This window comes from Mustela putorius, unplaced genomic scaffold (genome assembly GCF_011764305.1).
Source record: "Mustela putorius furo isolate JIRA1106 unplaced genomic scaffold, ASM1176430v1.1 tig00003909_pilon_pilon_pilon, whole genome shotgun sequence".
Lineage (NCBI taxonomy): Eukaryota > Metazoa > Chordata > Mammalia > Carnivora > Mustelidae > Mustela > Mustela putorius.
Window position 1 is genome coordinate 11,224,222 of NW_025422057.1, and position 24,529 is coordinate 11,248,750.

At 39.6% G+C, this 24,529-nt stretch overlaps 1 protein-coding gene and 1 long non-coding RNA gene across 2 annotated transcripts in view; one reads left to right on the top strand and one right to left on the bottom strand.

Annotated features, from left to right (window-relative positions):
- INPP5F (inositol polyphosphate-5-phosphatase F) overlaps positions 1-24,529 on the bottom strand; it is a 78,986-nt gene that overhangs the window by 21,148 nt on the left and 33,309 nt on the right. The window contains exons 3-9 of the mRNA XM_045068770.1: positions 19,337-19,473; positions 9,350-9,478; positions 8,956-9,123; positions 8,797-8,853; positions 6,112-6,310; positions 5,386-5,565; positions 4,436-4,503 (exon numbers count right to left, since the gene is read on the bottom strand). Of these exons, the coding sequence (XP_044924705.1) occupies positions 4,436-4,503; positions 5,386-5,565; positions 6,112-6,310; positions 8,797-8,853; positions 8,956-9,123; positions 9,350-9,478; positions 19,337-19,473 (938 nt within the window). The remainder of the gene's footprint in view (positions 1-4,435; positions 4,504-5,385; positions 5,566-6,111; positions 6,311-8,796; positions 8,854-8,955; positions 9,124-9,349; positions 9,479-19,336; positions 19,474-24,529) is intronic.
- Positions 1,448-8,063, top strand: LOC123388674. Its single transcript, XR_006603158.1, has 3 exons — positions 1,448-1,709; positions 2,506-2,677; positions 7,495-8,063. It is a non-coding gene; the product is annotated as an uncharacterized LOC123388674 (long non-coding RNA).

Consider the following 24,529-nt stretch of genomic DNA (forward strand, 5'->3'; position numbering starts at 1 on the left):
GCCAAGATACAGACCACGTACATTGAGGAATCTAAACTATGGTAACAGTATAATTCTGGGGGAAGTCCAGAATATTCTAGAATAGAGGGGAGAAACTTACTTTAGCCCCTACATCTCATTATGCATAAATTATAGCTGCATTAAGGACCTAAATATTTTTTTAAGTTATAAAAAAAGAATATTTGAGGTGATGTTTCCATAACTCTAGAATGGGACATGACTTTCTAAGCATAAGATTAAAAACCAGAGGCATAAACAAAAAGATGGACAAATGTGACAACATGAAAATTTAAAACCTCTGTAACTAATGACAATACAAGTAAGCAAAGGTAAAACAACAAAACAAAAAGAAACAAAAAACTACCTGGGGGAATATATCTGTAACACAAAACCAATAAGATATAAGAGTGCTATAAATTTAGTTAGAAAATAAGAATAAAGGATACAGAGGAAATTCACAAGAGAAAATACACAGAACCAACAGACATGAGGCTACAACTGTTAATAATCAGAAAGGGAGACAAACCAAGAAACGGACTCTTCTTAACTATGGAGAACAAACTGATGGTTATTGGAAGGGGTGCTGGGGGGGACGGGAGAAACAGGTGACTGGGGTTAAGCAGGACACTTGTTGGGATGAGCATGAAGTGTTGTGTGGAAGTACTGAATCACTATCGTGTACACCTGAAACATTATACCGTAGGTTAACTCACTGAAATTTAAATAAAAACTTTTTTTTTTAAGATTTTACTTATTTGTTTGATAGAGATCACAAGTAGGCAGAGAGGCAGGCAGAGAGAGAGAGGAGGAAGCAGGCTCTCACCGAGCAGAGAGCCTGATGTGGGGCTCCATCCCAGGACCCTGAGATCATGACCTGCGCTGAAGGCAGAGGCCTAACCCTCTGAGCCACCCAGGCATCCCCTAAATAAAAACTTTTTAAAAAGCCCAAAGAAATACAAATTTATAACAGAAAACTAGTTTTCACCTATCCAGAGGCAAACATTGAATCCTAAACAGAGTCAGCATTGGTGAGTATATGAGAAAGTGAGCACTGGCTCCCATTCTTGCTGAGAGTATAAACTGTTGTGATCTTCTGGGGATCAACCGAGGGGCAGGTGTCAATATTATCCACCTACTATTTGCCCTAGCTGTTCTGCTTCTAGAAACATACTCTATGAAGCACATAGAATCCCCAGATATATGAACGTTGCTTTCTGGAAAATTTTTACACTAGCAAAAACTATATCCTAAGCCTGCATCAATGGAGAAATAGAGAAAAAACAGCCAGGAAACATTAAGTGAAAACAGCTGCAGAATAGTATATATTGTACAGCCCTCCACTGACTTAATTTTATAAATGTGTATTTATGCAGGTGCAAGATGGTTTTTGCTGCAAATGACAAATCACTGATCAGATCTTAGAAAAAGAAGTCAGGAGGTTGCATGGTTCTAGAATTGCTTAATTCAGTGGCACCAATACCAAGTCTTTCCATCTGTCCTGCCATCTTTGGCATATTGGTCAGGGCTCAGGTTAGTTCGTTCACAGTTTTGACACTGAAGCAGCATCTCAAGTCCAAACACAACCACCACGGAGGGACTGTTGATTCCTGTATCTCTTTTTAGCACAGCAGGAAATCGTTCCCAGAAGCGTCCAGGAGACTTCCCTCACATCATACTTCACTGGCCCAGCTGCCGATGAACACACACAGGTCAGTGCCCAAACCGGTCACGGGCAACAGGAACAGTGGAGCCACCCTGAGTCAGACCGACCTGCGACCTGCGGGTCCGCCTCTCAGAGAGCGACTGGGGGAGGGGGGGTTGTGCGGAGCAGGTGGGTAAGGGAACATTACTGGGGTACTGTTAGAAAGGAGGAGGTGTCTGCTCAGAACATACACAGATAAAACTGATGTGTCCAAACAGTTTTTGAAAGTCAACACAGAGCAGGGATGAAGGTGCTGAGGAGGTTACTCCTTCTGCTTCCTTTACACATCTCAGTACTGTTACAGTTCGCACAATGATTATGGGTTACATTTTTTTAAAGTTTTTATTTTTTAGTAATCTCCATACCCAGCATGGGGCTCGAACCCACAACCCTGAGATCAAGAGTCACAGGGCTCCTCCAACTGAGCCGCCAGGTGCCCCTATGTGTTATATCGGAATCGTGGCTTACTTTCTGTAATGCTAGCGATAACTCCACATACTGCTGATACATGAACTTATTCACACTGTAAAAAGTTCAAATGTAGATAAAGGTCAAATCCTTCTTCACTTCAACACAGACCCACAGCCTTCCCCGGAGGTGATGAGGGTTCGCAGCGTGCTGTGTGCCCTTTGAGCCCATATAAAGGTGTGCTGATACACATGCGCATCCACATATGTGTGAGAACACAGATATGGAAAAGAATTACATGGTTTTGTTTTGTGGGGTTTTAAATGGCAACACACCATATGCTGTTACAGTCTTTACTCACTCTACTGTGTGATTTCAACATCTTTCCACGCTAGTACACACAGATCTACAGATCTACATCTCTGCCTCGTTTCTAAGCCATTGTATCCAATGCTTTACATGTGCCACACTTCATCCTCTGACCTCCTGATCAACAGTCGGGGTTCTGTGACGCTGCAATCAACGTTCTTGGAGAGACCTCGTGGATTGAACGCCGGTTTCTCTCAGGTAGACTTAAGATTTTTTTGTCTTGGAGTTCCAGTTTTTCCACGTCCTTAACAAAACTTGGCTTATACTATCTTTTTATTTTAGTCATTCTGGTGTGTCAGTGGTTTTACTTTGCATTTCCCGGATGGCTGATGAAATGGAACACCTGTCATATGTTTACTGGCCTGTTAAATATACCTTTCTGTGAACTCTGCTCAAGTGTTTTGTCCAGTTTTCTTTCAGGCCAGACATCTTTTTGGGGAGGGGGGTTTATAAGACTTATTTTAAAAATAAGTTTTAAATAAGAGTTCTAGATATGAGTCTTTTGTCTTAGATGTATATTTTTAAAAATCTGAAATATCTTCTCCTACTCTGAATTGCTTTTCCATTCTCTCAATGGTGCCGCTTAATAAATAGAAGTTCTTTATTTTACTATTTTTAAAGAGATTTATTTATTTGAGAGCGAGAGAGAGTGTGTGTGCTTGAACAGTGTGAGCAGAGTGATGCGGGGCTCGATTCCAGAACCCTGGGATCATGACCTGAGCCGAAGGCAGAGGCTTTAATCCACTGAGCCACCCAGGTGCCCCTTGGTTAGCACTTTTTAAGCCCTAATTAAGGCTTAATTAGGTCAAAAAGGTGTTCTTGGGGCACCAAAGAGAGGCTGGGGGAAGGCCGTGGGACTTTAAAAGGGAAAACAAAAGAACTTCTCTATTTTCCTTTAAAAGGTTCATGGTTTAACTTTTCAAAGTCAGATCCATATCCACCTGGAAATGATTTCTATATATAATATTTAGTATAGATATTAAAAAGCAAAACTACTGGACTAACGATCTAAGCAGATTTTGATTGATAATGCCATTTGTAACAGCTGTACCGACTTCTGTTTCCACCAGCAATGTGTCAGAGTTCTCATTTCCCCAATTACTTGTCTTTATCTCTTATTATCAACTTCATACTTTTTTTCAGTCTGAGGGCTTGCTTTTTTATTTTCCTGCTCAGGCTGTCTTTGCAAGGATTGCACAAAGTGCATATATTAATTTTGGAAGAACTGACATCTCTTCAGTACTAGTCCTTCCTGCCAGAAACATGGTATTTTCTCTCTGTTTATTCAGGTTTTCTTTTGTGTTCTAGTCATTCTTTCTCCCACTTCCCGCCTCCATATACATGTTACCTTTTTTGTCTGTTTATTAGGTTTTAGGTTATTTTTTCCTATTTTTTTTTTGTTGTTGTTACTGTTAGAAAAATGCATCCTATAGCATTACACATTCAGACTGGTCATTGCTGATGGGTAAGACTTACTGATTATTCTATAGGAATCTCATCTGAAATCTAGTCATCTTATTGAACTTGGAATTTTACTCAACAGTTTTCACTTGATTTTAGTCTATGTGATCACATTCCTACATATGAATATGTAAGAAAGATGGGCAGAGAAAAAAGACATTGAGAGATACATATCAAGTTATCTTCTGGAGGTGGGACTATAGTTGTACTGAGAGATGCCTTTCATTTCTTACTCTAGATAATTTCTGGCCTGTGGCAACTAACTGACAGACTGATCTCTTAGCTAAAAACAGTCTAAAGTAGCTGACTCAGTGATAATTCTTCTTAAGGAATATTGAAAATACTCTTAGCTTATGTGTTCTTCAACTTCATGACAAGATGCCATTTTGCTTAATTATGAATAGTACATTGTTATTTTCATGAAATTTAAAGAAACAGATATATAATCATGGCTGAATATGAAGGAACATTTTATTACTACAGATCAAAGCCCACCTGTTTTTTGTAAATTTTCAGTTGTTCTTCGAAATGGGCACAGAAATAGGCAACAGTGTCCTTTTCACCTACAAAGAAGTGATACAAAATCTATTTTTCCTTCTAATGTTTGAGACAGAAATTAGTGTCTATTCCATCTTTAATTTTACGTTTCAATAATTTATTGACAACCAAATATAACTAAGATGGTCCAAAACCACTATTTTAAAATAAAATGCAAAGCCAAAGATCCTAGATTCCTTTTTTTCCCAATCAGACTGAACTGAACTACATTGGAAGTACACACTGTGAAACTAGGACCTTTATTGTTCATGCATCTGGCCTATTGTTAGAAAGAGCTCCATGTAATTTATAGTAAGAGAGTAAAAACTGAAGGTCTACTGGATTCTCACAAAAATATACTAAGTTTTGAGAGAAAATATTCTGTGAACAATTTTCAAAATCAACCTCATTGAGTAATCTGATTAGACTGACAACATGACTTAGCTATTTCTGTGCTACAGTTAAAATACTGGAAGAAGTTAAATCCTCAGTATTTAAAACAAAAACAAACCTTTCACAGTGAGACATCTGAGTAAAGGCATCTTATCTATTTTTTGTAGATGCCATCTTCAGATATTTCCTACTTTTATAATACTGGCTACGTTTACCCTTTACCAAAAGTAAGCATTTAAGAAAGTATTCTCCAAGGAAACAATGGTTTAAAATCTGTGAAACAAGCTAATTTTACTCTATTGCTAGGGAATTTTTTCATTGTTAAATAACTTACTTAGATTATCAACAATCATTATTATTCCTGCAAATACTATATCACTACTAAATTTCACACAGTTTTATTATTTTAACTGAAGTACCAAGCCCAGCAAATCAAAACCCATAAAATAACTAATATTTTAAAAAATATTCTCTCTGAAATCATCACTTGCAAACCGAGTAACTGACAAGCTTACTTTTGTCCAGCCGGGGTCGCGGATTATATCGATACCCAACCTGGCTCCAAAAGACAGGCACGGAGCCTCGTGTTTGAATAAAGGACAAAGTATGATTATGAACATGAATTAACTGCTCAGTTTCCACATAATTCGCCACATTCCCATTTTTATCCACTCCTCTCCGTTTGTAACGCATTCCTAAAAGACAATTAAAACAGAAAACAGCAACGTAAAGAAATGATTTAGTCTGATCAGATATGCTCCTTAACCAAGGACGTCTTTTAGGATAGCTTAAAGGATCTCATGTGCAACCAGCAGGCAGAACAGTAACAACTTCCCCCAAACTCATAACGATATGCATCATTGTTTTTTAAAAGTTGAAGCGAAGATACTTTCTGTGAACTGAAAGGGAAGGGTTTTCCCAAGGGTGCTAGCACTCAGGAAGGATTTATTACCATGATCCAGGCTGTCAGTGGGAACAATGGTATTTAGAAGCACGTCCCAAGTGACTCTCTTCTCTTCTCCATATATATACCTCCTTTTCTTTCTGCTTTTGTTAACTCTCCCCCATGCACCTCCCTCCAGAAATTGGTCCCCAATTACATCACACTATTTAGAGTCACTGAGCACTTTGAAGCCAATTATGTTTCCAAATCCATTATTGTCATTAGCATTTCAACACATCTGAAGCTTTACCATTCTCATCTAAATTTCACTTGCACACGATTTCTGCCCTCTACTCACCTGCTCTGTGCCTACTTCGGCGTGAAATGAGAGCCACTAGAAATCGTGGGTGAATGTCATCTACACAGGTGGACTCCTGAGGGGGGGTCTCTGGGCTGCTTTTCTCATCATCAGATGATTCATTATAATTAACCACCAGTTCTTCAATCTGCACGAAACCTTGGATAATGGGGATAATCCAGAAGTCCACCTCTGGTGTCTGAAAACAATATGAGCGTCATATTGCTTCCCTCTGTACAGCACAGCTGCTCCCTTAAACCCATACAGAAGCTAGCACGTATTTGTGAGTTTACCAGAAGGAGAAACCTTCTATTTTTTAACCATGTTTCCTGCATATTGGAGGAGGGCAGGAAGGAAGGAGGGAGGAGGACAAAGGGGAGAGCCTTTCCTTTTCTCTGTGGTGACCAGTTCAAAAAGAGCTGCCTGACGGGGGCCTGGCTGACTTGGTTGATAGAGCACATGACTCTTGATTGCAGGGTCGTGAGTTCGAGCCCACTGTTGGGTATAGAGATTTCTTTAAAAAAAAAAAAAAAAAAGCTGCCTGAGAGGGCCCCCAACATAGACACCACACTGCCTGGGTACCAAACTCAAGCTCTACCACTTACTCACTCACTCAGGTAAATCACTTAACCTTACCGTGCCTCAATGTCCTGCTTTGAGAAAGAGGAGAGACCATTACCTCATTAGACTGTGTAGAAGAGTAAAATGTAAAAAGGGTTTGGCTTAGCTCCTGCCTTATCATTAAGTATTTAACAAATGTAGCGATTGTGATTATTCCCCTTGGCACAGAAACGGACGAACAAACAAAAACCAACATAGAGGTTGATTCTTAACTCCCCATTGCATCAAGGCTTTAATAAAATACAACCAACTCTGATCACCTTGTTATAAGCAAAGACTGGCTCTGTTTTCTAGTTTAGAAAAAAAACTTGCCTTGCCAAGCTAAAATCCACATAGCAAATGAATCAAAACAAAACAAAAAATCCTTCCACGAGTATCTTATTTTACCAAGTCACCCAACATAATTAGGAGTATATTAATTACACTTAGACACATCTGCTTCTGTGCTTTTCAGGCTAAGAAAACTCGAATTTCCCAGCTGACTGTGTGCAGGGACAGTAAAGGTAAAAATTGCTCTAGGCAGCTGCTCTTGCTCTTTCTCTCACATCTCCACAACCGTATCCAGCCTTAGCCTTGGCATGACCTTCAAACCTACCTCATTGTTCACAGCCACATAAGCCAGGACCTGTCCCACGGTTATGTTTTGTTTTACAGAGCACGCAGACAGGGTCTTAGGAAGGTGGTTAGAATTGAAAATAGTGAAGTGTCTATTTGCATTCATTATTCTTACCACCATCCTCATTGTTTGTGTTTTTGTTCCAGCAATCATGCAAAACTCTTGACAGGAAAAGAGAAATGTACACTGCCAAATGCATCTCGACTGCAAGTCATCAGTTTTAATGGTAATTCCAAGTGTCTGACAAAAACTCTGCCAAACATATTAGAACTCAGTATGTCAGCAAACGGCAAAAATTCGCATTATAGTCACCTTTCTTTTTCTCCCCATCACTGAATTTCTGTGGTCATAGTTTGGTCAGCCTCATAAAAAGAGCTGAGAACATTTTCAAGCCTCATTCTGAAGAGAGGCATGGTAGATATCTAGTGGTAGACACTGCTCAAGTTCAAAATCATTTATACTAACCACTGCCAAGGGGGAGAGGAAGAAAGGAGAAAAAGGGGTTGAAATTTTCGAAAAGTTAATGAAAAGACAATATGTTACCCATTCAGCTATTTGCCTACTTTGTGTGCAGAACAGTAACTAGCACCCAGCAAGCCTTCCATACATATTTGTGGACTGAGTGAATGAATTGTCCTTGGACGGTCATAACTCTGAAATACGGGACAAAGTAAAGGAACAAAGTAATCACTGACCTGGAAGGAACCTCAAGCAATAATCTCACATATTCCCTATCTTCCCAGATTCATATACTGGCAGTACTGGAACGTCCTTTGAGATTGGTCTCCTCCAATTCCCCGATGACACAGAAAAGTTAAATGACTGCTATCATTAAAGGAAATTTGGGCTTCAACATTTCCAATGAGTAAAAAAAAAACCCTGTCTTTCATAGGAACCCTATGGACATTAGTCCCACAGCCTTAAATTACTACTATCCTACAGGAACCTGTTAAAAAGCTAGGCCTTTGGCTAGGCAGTGGAGTTGTGAATTGCCTTAAATGATGCCTGGGCTTTCCTAGCTAAATGATTCCCATTCTAGAGGGGAAAACATTTTGTGAGATTTTTTTAGTTAAAACAAAACAAAACAAAACAAAGCTTTTAAAAGTAGGCTGCACACCCACTCAAACTCCCAACCCTGAGATCAAGAGCACATGGCCTTGTGAGCCTGGTGGAGTTGAGCCACCAGGGCACCCTATTTTAGTGAGGTTTTTTTTTTTTTTTTTTTTTTTAGTTTTAGTTTTTTAAAAATTTTTAATAAACATATAATGTATTTTTAGCCCCAGGGGTACAGGTTGTGAATCGCCAGGTTTACACACTTCACAGCACTCACAACAGCACACACATCCCTCAATGTCCATTTTAGTGAGATTGTTAATTCATCTTAATACAATTGAAAAATATTTGCTTCATAACTATAACTATAGGATATTTTTGAAACCATTACTCACACCAATCTCAGTAAGATCTTGTATCATATATTTATTCCAAAAAAATCGGTCATCAACCTGGAAAAGGCAGAGAATAGTTCAGAAACATGTAGTCTGAGTTTTCCTACAGAAGCCAAACAGGTCCATAAATTGTTCCACTCTGAGCTATGAGAGAAGTACCTTTTGCCAGAGGGGACGGGGATCCTTCTCCCCGGTGCTTTGCCTCTGCACCGAATTGGTCAGGTCATAGGTCAAGCTATAGTAAAAGGACTCTGAGTCCATGAACATCTTTAGCAACTCCTCAAGTAATCTCCTCTCCAACTTCTCCTTTTCTTTACTTTCCTTAACCTGTAAGAAATTGAGCTACTAATTACCACAGGAATTCAAATGTGCAGCAGCATGTGGATAATATCCAACTTCCTAGGAGACAAGGGAAAATGATCCCAAGGACCAGGCACAGACAGTGCTTTCATAGGATAAGCAGTTTGAAAACAAATTTACAGGGGAGAAAATTACCCTTCGATTTAAAACTAATCAAAGATGAATTCCAAGCCCATATCAATTAAACTCTTACTTTCTTTTTATTAGGAGCAGACACATTGGTTTTAATATGTGTGAAGGTCTTCAGTAGAAACTTTGAGTCATCGGGAGATGGTACAATCTTCTCTGGTTTGTTAATTCCAAAATGGTGCTTCTTACAGAGCTAAATAATTAGGAAGAGAAGAAAATTGTTATTTGTATCGGCTTGTTAAATGTTCAGGTATGAGTGCAGAAGGGGCTGCTACTGCTCATGCACTTTGGTCAAAAGAAAACCTCAAGGCTTATTAGTAAAGTGACCAAGTAGCGAGCTGATCGTAGAAAGCACAGCTCTGGTTTCAAGGATTAGAAAGTTACAGTAAAGGATAAGCAAAGAATAAAGGACAGGATATCCTTAGGATTTAGGGGTGGGAAATTCAGATTAAGGTCATAATTACAGTAAATTCTTATCAAATACAACCGAAGAAAAAGATCTCTGGTTGTTAATGCTCTGAAAATTGGCATCTAAGACTAAAACTATTGCAAAATACACATTTGCTATGCTCCAGGGGCATTACTTTCCAGCCATCTGTGCTAAACATTCATTCATGCTGGTTAACTGAGTATTTTGGTCAAGAAGATGTCAAGAGTCTATTCTACTGGGAATCTTATAAGCTGGACATGTCAACCACTCTCTCTCCACCTATCCTCACACACACGAAAAGAATCAGCATGAAAACATACTCTTTGGGACCACAGATTAAATTTGAAGAAGCTGTAAGCAGAGGCTGCAGGAAATGTGCGGTCCAGCTGACAAAGATGAGGAAGAGGGTGGGAACGTATTACTAGAAGGGCACAGAGGTTTAAAGAAGGCTACCTGGTTAGAGTCAAGGGTCTTACAAATAACTTCATACAGCTCAACATACAAAGCAAATATTCTGAAAGGTACATAAAGATTCTATTATCCATATGCAAACTAATTCCATTTTTTCAACACACTGGTTGTATTACTACACTAAGCAGTAGGCTCTCATTGAGAACAAACAGTTAATGCCCATTATAAGTGGTGTCTTACTAAATAATGATTACTAGATGATAAACAGGATAAAAAAAAAACCTTAACGAGAAGAGCAAAAGATAGTCCAAACTTTGATCTTATATTGAATAAAAAGGGTAAAGGCATGCCTGTTCTATCAAATTTGGAAGTGGACAATTCTGTCAATCATCTCTCAATAAAGCTGAGGGGAAACTGGAAGTGGAAACTGAGAACCGGTCTGTATTCAGACATAATGGAATCTTGCAGATCTTATGCCTTTTCAAGATTATGGCTACCAAACCCTCTCCTCCCCTGAGTTCTGCAACCTGATTACAACTTGGTGCTGCTCCTGCTCTACCAGTGAACACAAGGGGACTGAAGATGAGTCACTCACAGCCGTCCTGCCAAAACTGAGCTCATGGTTTCCCAAAAAGTAAGCAAAACTAACAGGATCTCAAGTTGACAGGGAAGGCGAGAAGCACTGAGCAAAAGGACACTGCTCCAGCATCTTCTCCCCACCTTGCACGGGACACTCCCATCAGCACAGAAACACGTGGATGTAGCTCTCCTCTTACACCTTCACTTGACGCCTCCTCCTATGCCAGCTAGCGTCGTGCTAGCGTCGTAGTCCTCTGTACTCCTCACTGCCCCCAACCTCCTGCTGCTCCCCTGTACACTGCTACCTTCACTGTGACCAATGACCTCCCCTTTGCTAAGCACAAGGGTAGAATCTTGGTCCTTATCTTAACCTCTCGGTTAGCATCTGACACAGTTCGTTACTCCCTCATCCTCTCTGATACACTGTACACCTGGCTTTCACCGCTCTCCCTTACCTCTTTTACTGGTTCCTTTCCAACCATTTGACTTCTTAATGTCTTGGCCACCAGGAGGTTCAGTTCTTGACCCTCTTCTCTATCTACATTCTCTCCCTCAGTGATTTCATCCCATATCATGGATTCGGATATCTTCCATATGCCAGCTTCTCCTTCCTAAATGGGTATTTCCAGCTCAGCCCTCTCCCAAAATTCTAGACTCACAAATCCCAACATTTCTGTTTGAATTTCCACCAGGCATCTCAAAATCAACATGTCCAAAACCAGATGTTCATCTTCCTTCCACTGCCTTTACCCCTGCCCCCACCACTTTCTGCCCCTTGCTCACTCCAGCGCATCTACACTGGCCTCCTGGCTGCTCCTCAACACGTCGGGAACACTTCCACCTTGGGGACTTTGTCCTAGCTGTCCTCTTCCCAGACCTCCTACCACCATCTCCACCCCAGGCACTCCTCCCATCACCCTTACTCTGCCCAGCTTTTATTTCCCAGAGCATATATTACTTCCCAACATACTACATAATTACTATCCTGATGTTTATGATCTGTCCTCCCCCCATTATAATGGGAGCTCTGTAAGGCAGACGTGTTTGTCTTGTGGCCTCCTGTATCTCTAGTGCCTTCGTAGCACCTGGCAAGGAGGTCTCAAGAAATATTTGTTAAATGAATGAATCATCTCTGATGCTAAAATATAAATGGTAACCTCCAGATTCATATGCAGGGCATGCGTGTAAGTAGTCCCGTGAAAAGGTCACTCCCCATCTTCCATGAATATCTCCTACACACCCCCATCTTCGATGGCGCAGAATTATTAGGGCAGTAGAGAAGCAGGTTTTTTTTTTTTTTTAAGATCTTATTTATTTATTTGAGAGGCAGAGAGAAAGCAAGAGAGCACGAGCAGCAAGGAAAGGGAGAAGCAGGCTTCCCACTGAGCAGGGAGCCTGGCGTGGGGCTTGATCCCAGGACCCTGGGATCATGACCTGAGTCAAAGGCAGACACTTAACCAAATGAGCCACCCAGGAGCCCCAGGAAGCAGTTTTAAAAAGAGGCTCTCCTATTAGTCCCCTGCCCCTGCTTGCAACACTGAACAACTGTGGATTAGCAATTTTTATATAAAATGTTACTAATTATCTAGTCATATTAATAACACTCTTAACAAAATTGAAAACATGCCTAAACTACTTATAAACTGTTGCAATTTTAATTTCTAAAACGTTTGTCAGACATAGTTATTCCTTAAGAGTATTCAAGCTAGGGGCGCCTGGGTGGATCAGTGGGTTAAGCCTCTGCTTTCGGCTCAGGTCATGATCTCAAGGTCCTGGGAGAGCCTGCTTCCCCCCTCTCTCTGCCTGCCTCTCTGATCTTTCTCTCTGTCAAATAAATAAATAAAATCTTAAAAAAAAAAAAAAGAGTATTCAAGCTAGCAAAATTTCCCCCAGGAATGTTTTGAAGCCCATGCTCAAGACCTAGCTATTCTAAAGTAACCTTGTTGCAGCACATCTCATCTGTACCCAGGTGATGCTCACTCTCAGAAGTCCCTTTTTCTTGGCAAAGCTAGTTTCCTGCTGCGTCCCTCTAGGACCAGGACTTTCCCTTCATTCATCCCCCTGTCCTCTGTTCCTACCGTCTTCTAACACAGAGTTTTAATCCATTCCTCGACTCTAGAATCTCCTATGAGTTAGCAGGGTACAAACACTTGTGAGAACGTGGTCTGGTTGGGGTAGGTCAAAGAGTGAAAGCCCAATGGGACCACTCAGGCAAAGTAAAATAAGGACCACCTCAACTCCAAAGAGTATACATCTTGTCTCTAAGAACAGGACACTGACAATCACTGCTGTGGTCTCTTTCTCTGGTCCCCACAACTTTGGCTCTTCCCCCTCCTCTGACTGATCCTTCTCCGTTTTCTTTGTTGGCCTCTCTTTCTGTCTCTAAAGACAGTGGCGTTTCCCAATGTTCTGCCCTTAGCTCTCTTCCCCTTCATGCAGTCTAGAAAACATTTTCTTTCTCATTTTAACAGTGGCTGGTATGTTTAACTACACATTTCTAACGCCACTCTTTAGCTGAGTTCATGATATAAAAATGTAACATCTCCCAGCTACTGACACACTAGTCCCTCAAATTCAGCATCCCCCAAACTGATCAACATTTGTTTCCCAAATCGTTTTTCCTTTGGTTGCCCCACCTCACTAACGGCACTAACTACTGGACCCCTTTGGCAAGAAACCAAGTGACCATTTTCCATTATTTTCCCCTAGTAGCTCTCTATCAACCCCAACTACCTCATGCTGATTGCTAACAGATTCACTATCTGTTGCCCAGAGCAGTATTTCTCAAGGCAGATGCTACTACATAACAGACAGGAGAATTCTTTATGCATGATTATCCCACACTGAGCAGACAACCTAACAAGCTTCCTCTCCTAAGCTAGGGAGTCACACTCCAGCATTAGACCCCCAAGTACCCTTTTTAAGTTCCCTGTACCCCGTTTAAGTTCCCTTTACTGTGCAGTGGCCAAATCTCTTGCTCCCACTACCTCATTCCAGACCCAGAACCCAGGAGGCCTAGGGTCTCAGTTCAATCTACCACCCATGTATGGTCCATGATGCTGCTTCTCTCTAGGCCTGGAAAGGTCTTTTTATTTATTTTTTTCTTTCTCTTTCTTTAAAAGAAAGAAAGAAAGAAAGCCCATTCCTAGGCTTGGAACACAGCCCAATCCCAATATCCATTGACTTCCTTATCTATAACACCCAAATCTAAAAATCTCTGAAACCTGCAGGTTTATTTTTTAAGTTTGTTACAAAATTCATTTAATGGCCAAATATGGCCTGAACAAACATGAGACCACTGACGGTCATCCTTTATATCCCTTAGTATGAATATTCCTACACTTCTTCAGGAAATATGAATGCGTCGTATGACAGCATAATGCCCAGACTCACTGGGTGTAGACAGAATATTTGAAATGGACTTTTGAAAACCCTCAAATGCTGAATTCTAAGATAAATAAGGCCCCCAATTTTTCAGATAAGGACTGTGATCTGTATAGCAGAACACAAACTCACAGTACCATCTTAATCTGGAAGTCTATTTCTGTCTCTTAAAACCAATTTTTCTAAATAGAGATTTAAATTTACTTTAAACAATAAACATTTTAGAATCTTCGATGCAGTTACCTTTAGAACGGTATAAGTTATCATTTTTTAAAGGGTTACATTTTTTTTTTTAAGTAGGCTACCATTTTTTTCCTAAGTATTTTTTATAATCACCCAATGTTCATCCCAACAAGTACATTCCTTAATCCTAAAAGGGTTAAATTTAGTCCTACTGAAAAACAAGGATAGAGAAAATAACTTCTTGGGATCACATCCAGTCCAAAGATGCTTTGTTTAGACAGAGCTCTTGGGATTACAACATGCAGCGCTCTGATAGTGGGATCATCTTCCCCTTTCCAGAGGCCCAGGCAGTTCTGTGCAGTGTGCTTAGGTCCTTACAACTTTGATACACACAATCTCAAAAAGAAAACCACCACCATGAGCCCCATGATGCTCCCTTAGTTTTTCTATTAGTCTAGGAGCTTATGTTTTACAACCAAGATTAAGGGACGTTGCTGCTGATGTTTAAGAAAAGGAAAATAATTTTTTTTCCTTTAAAAGCTGATATCTATATCCATCTGGAGCTAAGATTTTTTTTTTTTTAATTTGACAAAGATCACAAGCAGGCAGAGAGGCAGGCAGAGAGAGGAGGAAGCAGGCTCCCCGCGGAGCAGAGAGCCTGATGTGGGGCTCAATCCCAGGAACCTGAGATCATGACCTGAGCCAAAGGCAGAGGCTTTAACCCACTGAGCCACCCAGGCGCCCAGGAGCTAAGATTTTAAACAGACATCTAAAGGGAAATCAAATGTGGAAAATGATGCAGTTATCTATTAAGGGCATTGAGATACAGCAAGTAAGATATGCAGACGGGACAGTAGCCTATAAAACTTTAAAGGATGTTTTCTCAAAAGAAAGAACATCTATGTTCTCATCTCTTTGAACGCCATAGATTGTTCATAACCTTGTATAGATTTTTTTTTTTTTAAATGCTATACCGCTTTGAAAAGCAGTCTGGCAGTTCCTCAAAAGGTTAAACATAGAGTTACCATACGACCCAGGAATTCCTCTCCTAGGTGGATGCCCTAGCAGGAGGCGAAAACAAATGCCCACCAAAAACTTGTGCATGAATGTTCACGGAATGATTCATCACAGCCAAAAAGTGAAAACAATCAACTATCCATGAACTGATGAATGGAGAGAGAAAATGCAACAGATCCACATAGTGGATGAAAAGGAATTAAATATGCTATATACCAATGACCAGCACTCACTTTGAAACACTGTGCTAAATAAAACGAAGCCAGTCACAAAAGGACACCCATTATAGGACTCCATTTATGAGGTATGTTCCGAAGAGGCAAATTTAGAGAGGCAGAAAGCAGATCAGAGTTTGCCTAGGACTGATGGAGCTGGAGTGTGGAGAGAAATGAGGAATGACTGCCAATGAGGTTTGAACCCAACAGGGTTTCTCTGTGGAGAACATAGGCGCATATGTTCTAAACCGATTATGGTGAGAGTCACAAAACTGAATATACTGAAAGCCACTGAATTATAAGCTGCAAATGGGTAAACTGTGTAGTATGTGAATTGTTTCTTTCTTTTTTTTTTTTTTTGAATTGTTTCTTTTTTAAATTGGCAAACAAGCCTTATACTTGAGGTAAAAAGGCAATCGAGGCAGAAAACTAGAAAAATCTATTAATTATAGTCTCTCTAATAAAATTGCTTCTGCTCCAATTACAGAAGACAGATGAGGCCCTAGCAAATCTGAGGACAGTGACCACACTAAAGAGCGTGAGGGCCCTGCTGGGCAAGGGTGAGAACAATGGAAGTGATACACAGGCAGCCAAATTAGAAAGATGTAGAATGAAATATAAGACTTGGTTTTGTTTAAAAACATCTTTTCATGTGCATACGTTCTGTATATTTATGAAAAATAATAGAAGTAGGAAAAATATGTAAAATGCAAAAAATGAAAACTTTTCAGAAAATTTAAAAGTAATATTGTTCCTTCAAAGTAGTTGGGGCAAATGGAAATAACCATTAAGACTCACTGGAATATGGACAATGATTATTTCTAAGTAGTGGGTTTTTTCCCCTTCTCATTTACAATTTACTACAGAAAAAAACCCCACAAAAACCAAAGCAAATAACAAAACTATCAAGCTTCTAAAACCTTTTAAATGGATTTATATGGAAATTGAAATAAAGATCCCAAATATTTAAATTAACGTGTCAGAAAATAAGAGAACAATTCATGATTTCAACATAGCCCTTCCTCCCATTGTTCACTGTTGGAAACTGCTTCTACCATAATACAGGACTAAAAGAAGAGGAAAAAGCTTAAGTCCAAATTTCTAAAATGATAATCTTTTCAGAAACAGGTGTGCCAAACTATTCCCTAAAATAGGATCTGGAAGTGTTTTCTCTATATCATGTTATCCCCCAATCAACAAGGATCATGACAGATTTTCAACTGGAGCATAAACCATACCTGTAATGTCCCCTGATAAGTCCTGTAGTTTGTAGGGTCCAACAGAGCTGTCAAAATATTCAACTATCTCATGTGGAGGGAAATCTCATTTTCATTTAAAGATAATCTGTTTTGGGGCGCCTGGGTGGCTCAGCGGGGTAAAGCCTCTGCCTTCGGCTCAGGTCATGATCCCAGAGTTCTGGGATCGAGCCCCGCATCGGGCTCTCTGCTCAGCGGGGAGCCTGCTTCCTGCTCTCTCTCTCTCTCTGCCTTCCTCTCTGCCTGCTTGTGATTTCTGTCAAATAAATAAATAAAATCTTTTTTTAAATAAATAAATAAATAAATAAAATAAAGATGATCTTTTTTTTTAAGGTGATATTAGCTTTATGAAAAATTATAACTTTGGGGTTTTTTTTCAGCTAAAAAAAGATAATCTGTTTTACTTTAGAATATCAAGATAGAAAAGAGGAAAATATGAAAAATGAAAAACTTCAAGTTTTCATAATATTCACATTTTTGTGCTTAAAAATTCCATGTAAATGTCATCTTCTAACCACCCCCCCCCAAGCTTTATCCAACAGTCAGCTACTAATCTCAAAAATGTTATAGATTGGTGGGCAAAAGGGCATCAGAAAACCTCGAAAAATCCAACACGGGGTCCAAGCTTCTCTGGACCAGGAGTAACAGTACATTTCCCCAGGGCTGGGAGTGCAGATGTGCAAGCTGATGACTGACAGGCGGGTAAGTGCTAGACAAGCCGGTCGCCTGCTCTAAATCTAACTTCCAGGGTCTCCAGGCTTAATGTTGACCGGGATGCTCCCCCTCACGGCGAAGATTGGTGACAGAAAGACATGCCTAGTTTTCATTTTGTCAGCAAAGCCATCCAAAGACATCGATAACAAATTTATTGGCTCAGAAAACTAACGGAATTTTTGCTTGTCTGTCTGCTCTTCCCTATAATAAAATGCAAACAAAACCACAGAGACCTGCTTTTAATAGGCCTAACTGCTACCGAAGTTATTTGTCTCTGGGTCAGCAATAATGAATAATGTTCTGGCTCTAGTACCAATAAAGGGGAATAGGAAGTACTCTAATCTTTTTTTTTTTTGATTCCTGTAATAAAGAGACTATCAGCGTCCTCTTAAATAAGTGTTTTTTAAAGATTTATTTGAGAGAGCGAGAGCACAAGGTGGGGAGGGGCAATGGGAGAGGGGAAGCAGACTCTCCACTGAGCGGGAAGCTGGCTGCGGGACCAAGACCCTGGGACTGTTTCCTGAGCTGAAGGCAGAGCCCTAACTGACTGAGCCATGCAGGTGCCTCTTAAATTCTTTTCAACGTCGGTTTCTTAAAATTAGATTGTCAAATTACCAGTAAAATCTGAAGCATAAAAACAGCTATATTTTTATTTATTTTTTAAAACTGTCTCTAAACTGTCTGTCTCTAAACTTCTACCCCAAGAGCCCGGCCTGGAAAAACATGTATTGAACTGTGGGGCCGTGGCTGCTATGCTACCTGTTACCCGCTCTTTACGTAACAACGAGGCAGCTCAGAAAGAGTGATACAGGACCAGACAGCCTGAGTCCAGGTCCAGACCCCACCATTTGGCAGCTGGGACTTAACTCTTGCCAAGCCTCCTTCCTTCATCTGTACAGCCTGGATCCAACAGTGCTCACCTCATAGAGTGGTCCGAGCGGCTCAGTTGGCTGAGCAGCTGACCCTTGGTGTCGACTCAAGTCATGATCCTAGGGTCATGGGATCAAGCCCCATGCTGGGCTCCCTGCTCATCGTGGAGTCTGCTTGAGATTCTCTTTCTCTCCCTCTGTACCACCCCCATGCTTGTTCTCTCTCTAAAATAAATAAATAATTCTTTAAAAAATAAAATAAAATAAAATAAAAGGATCGTAGGGCTAGGGCAGAGTGATGATACTCCTAGATGCCAATATCCACACCAATAGCAAACATGATACAACTCCCTTCGTGGGTTACTTCTACAAGGTGGCAGTACAGTGTGGTAAAAAAAAAATACTAGCCCTGGGAAATCTCATTATTTTGGACTTAAGTCCCTCTACTATAGGCTTGATTTCCTCCTGAAAAATTAAAAGACTGCACTAGGTTGGTGGTTTCTTTCTTTAAAACAACAGCAACAAACAAACAAAAAAACTTTTAAAAATTACAAAAGAAATATACACTTGAAAATTTTCAAGAAATAGAGAGAAAAGGCATATAGAGTAAGTTAAATTTCACCTTCTTGACTACCCCTCCTCTCCCCCAAATTAGGAGTTTTCAAACTGTACTATGCAGAGTCCTAGGGCTCCCCAGAAGCAGAAGGTGGCTTTCCAGTAGAGGCCACGTGGGCAGGGACCCAAAGATCCCCCCACCCCACCCGCCACCTCAACCAAAGCAGCTCAGCTTTTATGTATCTGATATACTGGATTTCACAGATTTTGAAACAAAGTTTCTACTACTAAAGTGAAGTTTGAAAAACAAGGACTAAATTACTTCAAAAAATCATCCAGCTCTATAATTATGATTTTGGCCTAATTAAACCAAATACTCATATTTGTTATTATATTTATACCAAGTTTCCATAAAATTTCCTTAGACTTCCACCTTACCTCTAGCTCAAGATCCTGAGGTTCCATCTCAGAAAGGGACAGCACAGCAATTTTGGTAATTTTACACACCTCATGGTCTCCAGGAAGTTTGCCCACCAATGCTTTCTGCCGAATTAAAATAAGCCACCATGGAAGATCTGAAAGAGAAACGTCACACCAATGTCTGGTATCCATAAAGGACCACTATCCTGGCAAGCTGAAGATGAATAATCTAACATAATACACATTAGAGATAACCCTTTAAAGTAAAGCACATGACAGATATATAAATGGCCCTCACATGTGAAGATATGTTCAATCTCACTTAAATTAGAGAGCTGTGAACTAAAATACAGTGATACCATTTTCGTCCATCAGACTGGGGGGAAATATGGAGATATGACAGCACATTCGTTAACAAGGCTGTGGGGACACAGGCAATGTCACACAGTGTTGGTAGGAATAAAAGTAGAACTTTTCTGGAGGGAAATTAAGTGATACCTAGTAATAAAACATATACACTTACTTTTAACCTACTAATCCCACTTTTGTGAGTTTACCTTGAAGATACACAATCAACCTAAAAGTATGTACACTCAAGTCTATTCATTGCAGCAGTTTGTAATTACAAAATATTGGAAACAACCTGATTGTCCAGACATAGGAGAATGGCTCAGTAAACTAGGACACAGCCACTCTGTGGAGTACTATGCAGATACAGAAAAGAATGAGAGGCTTGGACTAGTAACTGACAAGGAATGATTCCTGGATATAGCACATGGATAAACTGTATACATTTACAGAACAAGGAGATAATAAAATCATATAAGAATTATATTATCGAATCAAAGCACAAAAGAGTATCTAGCATGTGCCACCCATTATGTAAGAAAGAAGATCTGAGGAGTGTCTGGGTGGTTCAGTCAGTTCAGCACCGGACTCTCAATTCCAGCTCAGGTCGTGATCTCAGGGCCCTGCGACTGAGCCCCAGGGTGGGGATGGAGGCCTCTGTGCTCACTGGGGAGTCTACTTGGGGTTCCCTCTGCCCCTATCCCCCCATACAGGCTCTCTCTCTCCCTCTCTCTAAAATAAATAAATAAATCTTAAAAAAAAAAGAAGAAGATATGAGAAAATATGCATACATCTGCAAATTTACACAAAAAATAAGAGCAATAAATTAGAAGTTAATGAGACTGGTTACCTACGGAGGGTAGGCAGAAACAGGATAGAAGAAGGGGGATCAGGGAAAATGACAGTTCTCTGAATATATCCTTCTGTATAGTTCCGACTCTTAGAACCATGGTGATGTTTCATATCTCCTCAAAAATAAAGAAACAGTTCCACAATGTGTTTGTGGGGCTGGGAAGGGGACTCAAAACAAAACACAAACAGCAATTCAACTCTGCTTCGAATGGACAATGTTACTCTGGAAAACATGTTTTTTAAGGATAAAGACAAAAAGAATTATATATAATATTGTATGTATAGTATAATAGTGAATTTGTTGGAAGGGTATGATTTAGCAATTCCAAAACTACTTTAGGTGTACACTAGCACTGAGCAAATAATGTATTGAGGACAATGGGCGGGGCGGGGGGGGGTAATGTGGTAAAACAAACTAAAGAAATCTTTAATAAATACAAGAAAGAAGGAAAGAAAACACCCAGAGGCCCAAGTGTCTTTCCAATCCACATTTTTACTTTTCACAAAGATTTTTAATTAAATGAGAAATGCTCTATGAAAGACAGCATGCAAATGTAATTTTTCAGTTTATGAAATTATACCCTTAAGAAATACTACCTAAAAAAAAAAAAAAGAAATACTACCTAATTAGCACCAAAAAAAAAAAAATTGAAATAGCGTTTCACTAATTTCTTATGAAAAACCAGCATACATATTCACCATATGAAAAACACTCTTAAAAGAGATATATAGTATTTCAATTTCCCCCAAATATCAATCAACTCTCATTTTAGGGATCGTGCTTTGAAGATGTGCTTTAGGCATTTCATAAATGCAAGAGTTTGGAAGAGTTTCATAATTCTTTATAAAGTAGGGTGGAAATTTACTCCGAAGTTTCAAGTTTTTTACAGGCCATTTCATTATTCATTATCATGAAACATTAGCCAAGGTCCTACCAAGGGCTAGGGAGTATTTCAGGCATGGATCAAGATCAGTTATCAACCACCTATCATATAATAAATCAAACACATAATAAATAAAGCATATAACATGATACTTGTGCTTCAGAAGGGTAGGAATTAGCAACAAACAACATATGTTAAATGTCAATACATTTTGTTGAATAAAACAAAATAAAACCCTTACCATAGGTCTCCTAACCTCACAGGAATAATTTCTATTTTACACTGAACAAATTAGAGTGCTGGCAGTTACCCAGACAAGCCAACCCTAACGAAAACCTTTTCCTACTTTATGCCGAAGTTGACTTTGGATACATTTCATATTAACATTGCAAATTATAGTTTTAATAAATAACAGAAATGAATAACACAATGTGCATAAGCAAATGCAATAAATATCTTGCCAATAAACCATCTAATGGCACAGTGACAAAATATAAAAATATTAACCTTCTAACAGAGGTTTCACTCCATTCATAAACTCACTTGGGAAACCAAAAGGCATCATTTTTTCCCCCCAAAACACTGATACTGCCAATACTGAAATACAACTTACAAATTCAAATATACTTTAAAATGAAATATGCATGTTTTTAGAGTTTAGTTAGTTACGTCAACAGAAAAAAATGTGAAAAATTGAGGTGTTTTTAAAAAATATATATAGTATAGACTGAAGTTCAATAGATCTGGGAAGTTAGGATGAAGATTAAATCTGAGAAAATATAATGTACATGATCAAAAAGGGAAAAAGAATCTGTAAAGAGCAGCCTTCCCTTTTCAGGGAGGCTTTAATGTTCTGGACTTTGAGGTCAGAATTCAGACTTAAATTTTAGCTCACCACTTATTTTTCTTTTTAAAGGTCTTATTTAAAACGAGAGAGAGAGAGAGAGAGAGAGAGAGAGCATATGAGCAAACACAGGGGTAGAGGCAGAGGGAGAAGAGAATCCCAAGCCGACTCCACACTGAACGCAGACCTGATATGGGCTTGATCCCAGGATCCTGAGATCATGACCTGAGCCAAAACCAAGTCAGACACTTATCTGACTGAGCCACCCAGGTGCCCCTAACTCACTGCTTTTTTACCCTGTACTTGGCAGCACAATACTTGACTGACTTCTTGGTTTTCTCATCTGTGGAATGCGATAAAACTGCCTGCTGCAGAGAATAGCTATGAGGATCAAATAATTTTTGTGGTTGATATGACTGTTAGTTAACAACGAATGCTAACCATCCTTTGGTAGCAAAACATCCTAGAAAGCTGGGTAAATAAAACAATGGGGGTACTGGTAGAGGAACCACCAAATGAATACCAGCGTAGAACAGAGCAGACAGAAACAGACCCACATAATATGGGCACCTAGTACATGATAAAGGGGTGGGAAGAGTGTATATCATGAATTAGTTTGGAACACATACTAAAGCATTTGTGGTTAAACAGGTTACCTGGAGTCTGCTTTGAAATAATTTAGCAGCTGGGCATGTGGGGATCACGGATTTTAAAAAATGTCTTTTTTATAGTCGACTTCCAACCAGACCTACGAACGGCATTGGGTTAATTGCTCTCTTAAGTCTTTTAATCTCCGGTCTGTTTTCAGTCTCACACATGGATCAAACAAACAAACAACAACAAAAACAAAACAAAAAACCAAAACCATGAAAAGTAAAGTACAGGAATAGATATAGGCTAGTTATAATCAAAGTAATTTGGGATGATGAAACTTTTGGATTTAGTGCTGATGGTTGTACAACTTTGAGAATATATTGTACACTTTTAAAAGGGTAAGTTTTATGGCATGTGGATTACATATCAAACTTTTTAAAGCTGCTCCTTAAAAAAAGAAGAAGAAGAACTTGTTAGGAGTTTTAACCTAGTGAAGCAGAGAAAAAAACACTAAAAAGTGTATTTTCTGCCAAAACCAAAGGTAAAGCTAGGACAGCCTACTAATTCTTTTTTTTTTTTAAGGTTTTATTTTTTTATTTGACAGAAAGAGAGACGGAGCAGGGGAGCAGCAGAGGAAGAGGGAGAAGTAGGTTCCCAGCTAAGCAGGGAGACTGATGTGGTGCTTAATCCCAGGACTCCGGGATCATGACCCAAGCCAAAGGCAGAGGTTTAATAACTGAGCCATTCAGGCGCCCTGGCAGGCTACTAATTCTTGAAATATATCAACACTATTCCAAACAGCTACCTTTTCTCACTAGTGTTCAAAAAATGAATTGAAATTATCACAATGGAGGGGCACCTGTGTGGCTCAGACAGTTGAGCATCTGCCTTCTGCTCAGTTTGTGATCCCAGGGCCCTAGGCTTGACCCCCACATTGGGCTCCCTGCTGAGCAGGAAGCCTGCTTCTCCCTCTCCCACTCCCCCTGCTTATGCTCTGTTTCTCTATGTCAAATAAATGAATAAATAAGTTTTTAAAAATTCTCATAATGAAAAGAAAATGAAGATTTTTGAATTGGACACAGAGTTATCTTCAGGCAAAATCAATGACTCTAGAAAATAAAGGAAAACCAAAAAACCTCATGGAAAACATGGAAAAACATCTATGCTATATTTATTTTGCTTTAGGTGAAACAGCACTTAACAACCGCAGAAGCCTGGAAAGTCTGGTGAGAACGAGCATGTTAGTAACAGGATTAAATGACTCAAATATATGCTTTATAGTTCGAACTTCAAGACAACAAAAATGTGGAAGTATCCAGGCACTAGTGTTTAGCAGTCCCAGGATGTGTCAGGCATAATGGTGTAATTAAATTTTTAAAAAGCACCAAGGCAGGCTATTGTATTAATTTATATCACCCACCAGGAAAAGAAAATTTTTTTGGCTCAATTAAGGCTGCCACGTTGCGATGCAGATGTGTGGGAGAACCAAGAGTGAAGGGTAACTTAGGCTAGCAAGGTCCTTTGGCATAAAGACATTCTTTCACCCTTTTAAACACATTACGGTGGAAGAAAAAGTCAGTCTTGTAACCCTGGCTTCTCCAGGAAGAGACAGACAAGGAATTCTGACTTCCCAGCAAGATAAGAAAAGTGAGAAGGAAGGCATTATCTTGAAAAGCATGACCAGTAGAG